Here is a 4,281-nt window from a genome sequence, read left to right as displayed (position 1 = left end):
GCCAATCTGAATTCAATCCCCGCACCTATATGATCCCCCCGAGCACAGCCAGTGACCCCCTGAGCACAGAGCCAGGAGTAAGACCTGAGCACTGCTGGGTGTGGCCCCAAAACAAGCTAGGGCACATTCATTTTTCCTTTTTGGGGTCATACCCAGAGATGCTCAGAGATTACTCCTGGTTCTGCACTCAGGAATGACTCCTGGCAGTGCTCGGGGGACCATATGGAATGCCGGGGACTGAACCCAGGTTGGCTGCGTGCAAGGCAAACGCCCTACCCGCTGTTTTATTGCTCCAGCCCCGCTAAGACAAATTTATTCCCTTACCATTTTTCTTTATACTCCACATATGAATGAGGTCGTTTTGTATTTCTCCCTTTTGTTGCCAAAATTCTCACTGAACTAGCAATAAACCAAGCCCCACAAGCTGAGAAGCAGATCTCATGCCTCAAAGACTGGGCCCCAGACAAAGGTGAAAGCTCTTATTTTCTAAAATATCTGATGGGGCTGGTGCAGGCATTTGCAGATAGCTGGCGGGAAACTGCAGAAGCAGAAATTCCCAAGCATGTTATTTTGCAAAGGAGGGTCTGGTCCACCTCAGGCCAAGCACATCTGGAGGATATCCTCAGGGTTCCAAGGTTACAAAGCCAGACTGTGACCATCTCAGGGACATCCCACATGCGTTCCATGGTTATGGGGCCAGAGAGATAGCACAGGGAGGAGGGCGTTTGCCTTGCACGAAGCCGACCCCAGGTTTAATCCCTAGCATCCCATACGGTCTGGAGTACTGCCAGGAAGGATTCCTAAATGCAGAGCAATAACCACTGGGCACCACTGAATGTGACCCCAAAACAAAACAAAAACTGAGAAACCTGAACAAAAGCATGAGAAGCTGTGGAAACCGAGGTGGATCGGAAGGAGGAGGAGGAGGTGGTGGAGGAGGAGGAGGAGGAAGAGGTTGTTAAGGAAGAGGAGAGGCAGAACGGGGAAGGGGAAACGGAGGGAGCTGTGAGGCAAATGAGGGAGGAGTGACAGGGAAAGAGGGGAAGAGAAAGAGAAAGCTGGAGAGTGGCAAGGGTACAGGATATTGGGTCTCTGGAATCAAAAGTAGTCATTTACAGGGGTCCAGATAATATAGCGGGTAGGGCGTTTGCTGCAGCCCACGGAGGTTCGATCCCCGACTCTCCATATGGTCTCCCAAGCCTGCCAGGAGTAATCCCTGAACGCAGAGTCTGGAGCAAGCCCAGAGCACCGCCGGGTGTGGCCCTAAAACCAAAACAAACAGAAAATAGTTGCAGTTTTCTTGGGTGGCGTGGGAAAACTGGGGACGTTGGTGGAGGGAAGTGGACGCTTTGATGGGACTGGTGTTGGAACACTGTAGGCCTTAAATTTACTAATCCATATACAACGAGATATATATATATTCATATATATATGTGTATATATATATATATATTGCTTTTTGGGTCACACCCGGCGATGCACAGGGGTTACTCCTGGCAGTGCTCGGGGGACCATATAGGATGCTGGGAATCGAACCCGGGTCGGTCACGTGCAAGGCAAACGCCCTACCCGCTGTGCTATCGCTCCAGCCCCTTTTTATTATTATTTTTTTAAGTTGCAGCTTTCTAGGGCCAGAGGCATACATAGTACAGCGGGTAGGGCGTTTGTCGCGCACCAGGCCCTTACCCATACTCGACCTCCCAGGCCCCCCCAATCTGGTTCCCCAAGCTTCCCTGAGCACAAAGCCAGGAATCCGCCTGGAGCACCGCTGGGTGTGGCCCGGTAGCGGGGCAGGGTGCGGAGGGGAGCTGCTTTTGTCTAAAATAAAATTTCTCAAGTATTCCGCACCGAAACGGCACTCGTCACGGCTCGGGCCAAACGCATCGCCGCCGGGACGTTGCGCAGCGGCGTTTCTCACGGCGCGGGCGCACCACGCACGCGCGCGCTCCCACGCGCACCTGCACGCACGCGCACGCGGACACGCACGCGGACACGCACGCGCCGACGCCGACGCCGACGTGGTCCCCGCGCGCCATCGCTCCGTCGCCGCCGGTAGCTTCGGGCGTCCTTCCCCGGCGGGCAGCGAGAGAGGCCGCGGGCCGGGCGCTGAGATGTCGCAGCAGCCGGCAGACGCCAACGCGCCGCGGGAGGAGGTAGGCGGCGGCGGCGGCGGGCGGCGGCGCCAGCCGGCCCGGGCGCGCTCGGCCGAGCTCTGGGAGGGTCGCTTCGCGGAGGAAGCCGGCGCGGGCCGGGTGGCCGCCGACCCCGAGGCCGCCGCCGCCGCCGCCGCCGCCGCCGCCCGGGGCCCCGACCCCGCCGCCTTCCCGCGCCCCGAGCGCGACGCCGCGGCCGTCGGGCCCGACCTGGCGCCCGCGCAGCCCCCGATCGGGGAGGAGGTGCCCAACGCGCACGGCGGCCGCTTGAGGGGCTTCAACGAGCCCAACTGGGTGTTCATGGACGTGTGTCGCGCGAGGGAGGTGGCCCAGGATGCCAGCTGGCAGGCGCGCTATCCCAACGTCTATCTGGATTATTTCACCTTCATCGAAGATCTCTTCGCCTCGGTGGCGCTGAGCCGGCTGGCGGCGGAGCTGGGCTGCGACCGCCTCAAAGACCGGGAGTAAGCTCGGGCGGCGGGAGGAGAAAAGCCTCTCGGAGAAAACCCTGCCCGTCTTTTTGTTCCTTTCCCCCCACCCCCACACACACACGCCCCCACCCTTCTCTCTCTCTTTCTCTCTGACTCTCTCCGCGGTTCCTTTAAAGGCCAATCCAACCCCGAGAACGTTTTTCCGAGAACGGTTTCCCGTGCTGCGCCCGGGGAGGGAGCCGGGAGCTGGCTTTTACGCGGTGGGCAGCCTCTGGCCGGGTATCATCAGGATGCAACGGAAGTGAAAGCTCGGTGGCTTACGTCTTTAAAAAAAAAATTAAAAAAAAAGACCCTTTGTTATTTTCTTGGCCTGGTGGAGAGGCCGTGTCTGGTTTTGCAACGCCCCTGGAACTGAGCTCAACCACTCGCCAGATTGCAGACCTCGGAGAGCGCCATGGCCAGCCAGCCAGGCGGGCCCGCTGCCGCCCCAGCCCAGTGACGACATCCTTCCGCCCCGACCCCATCGACCCCATCGCTTAGAGACGCTCCGGGCAGGGAGGGGCGGGGAGCAGTCCCCCCCCCTCCACCCCCACCACCACCACCACTGCCTGTGTACGTGCCACCCCGGAGCATCTCAGCCACCAAGCAGGAGAAGCAGCAGAAATTGTGCCGTTTTCAAATTGGGTGGTGGAGGGGAAGAGAGAGAGAGAGAGAAGAAACCTACGGAGGATAGCGCCCTCCCCTCCCCCACCTTCCATATTCAACCGTGATGAAGAAAGAAATCGGCCGCAGACTTCATATTCAGAATTTACTTGTGGAAATGAGGACCGCAAAAAGACCAAAAAAAAAAAAAGGAACTCTTGAGATTTCTGAATCTGTCATCGACTCTGACGGAGTCTGCACCGCTGGGTGTGTGTGGCCCAAAAGAAAACAAAATCAGGTAGCAGGTAAAAGCAAGGGGCTGGGGAGATAGCGCAAAAGGAAGCCAGCCCTGGTGGGCCCTGAGCTGGGCAGAGCCTAAGCTTTTAAGCATCAGGCAAGGAGTGACCCCTTGGCCCCCTGAGTATTGCCTTGCCGCCTGTGCTGCACCCACCCCACCATGCCCCAAAAAGCCCTTGGCTATAATGTTGTTTTACTGTAGGAAAGAAATAGGTAAATTCATGGGGCCAGTGAAATAGTACAGTGGCTAAGGCCCTTGTCTTCGTACTGGGCTGATACGGTCTCGTAACCCACCAGGAGTAATTCCTGAGCACAGAACCAGGAGTAAGCCCTGAGCATCACCAGGTGTGGCCCAAAAGCAAACAAACAAAAGAAAGAGGTAAACTCAAATGTTTATTCAATTCAGTAACTGGATGTTTTGTATCTGTATCTGTGTGTGTATTAGCGGGAGAGGGTGTGAGGGATGGAACCAGGGGCCTCACACCTGCTAGGCAAGAGCTCTGCTCCAGCCCCTAACTGGTTGCATATATTATCTGTCACAATTCTCGGTGGAAGTGTGCCCTTCGGAGAAAGAGTTCTTTTCATGGTCCTAAGCTATGGGAGGTAAATAACCAAGGCATGAATTAGTATATATGATTTGTGTGTAGGAAAAGTGGGGGAAGTGGCCTGTTTGTGTTTGATCTACGAAGATATTTTGGAAGGAGCAGAAATAACTGGTATTACCTATGGGATTGAAGTGAGACGTGAGCAGACAGAAA

The 4,281-nt window shown here is 56.4% G+C and overlaps 1 protein-coding gene across 1 annotated transcript; it reads left to right on the top strand.

Annotated features, from left to right (window-relative positions):
• Positions 1 to 2,111: 2,111 nt before the first annotated feature.
• LOC129406848 (EP300-interacting inhibitor of differentiation 1-like) lies at positions 2,112 to 2,621 on the top strand. The gene has a single exon (XM_055146435.1). It carries the CDS (start codon positions 2,112 to 2,114, stop codon positions 2,619 to 2,621), a length of 510 nt encoding a protein of 169 aa, XP_055002410.1.
• The last annotated feature ends 1,660 nt before the right edge of the window (positions 2,622 to 4,281 follow it).

The sequence above is a fragment of the Sorex araneus genome, chromosome 8 (assembly GCF_027595985.1).
Source record: "Sorex araneus isolate mSorAra2 chromosome 8, mSorAra2.pri, whole genome shotgun sequence".
NCBI classification, from domain to species: domain Eukaryota; kingdom Metazoa; phylum Chordata; class Mammalia; order Eulipotyphla; family Soricidae; genus Sorex; species Sorex araneus.
Note: the sequence above shows the minus strand (reverse complement) of the source record. Positions and strands in the feature narration are given on the sequence as shown.

Excerpts from the sequence above, each read along its gene's own strand:
- LOC129406848 (XM_055146435.1), top strand. The coding sequence starts at position 2,112 with ATGTCGCAGCAGCCGGCAGACGCCAACGCGCCGCGGGAGGAGGTAGGC.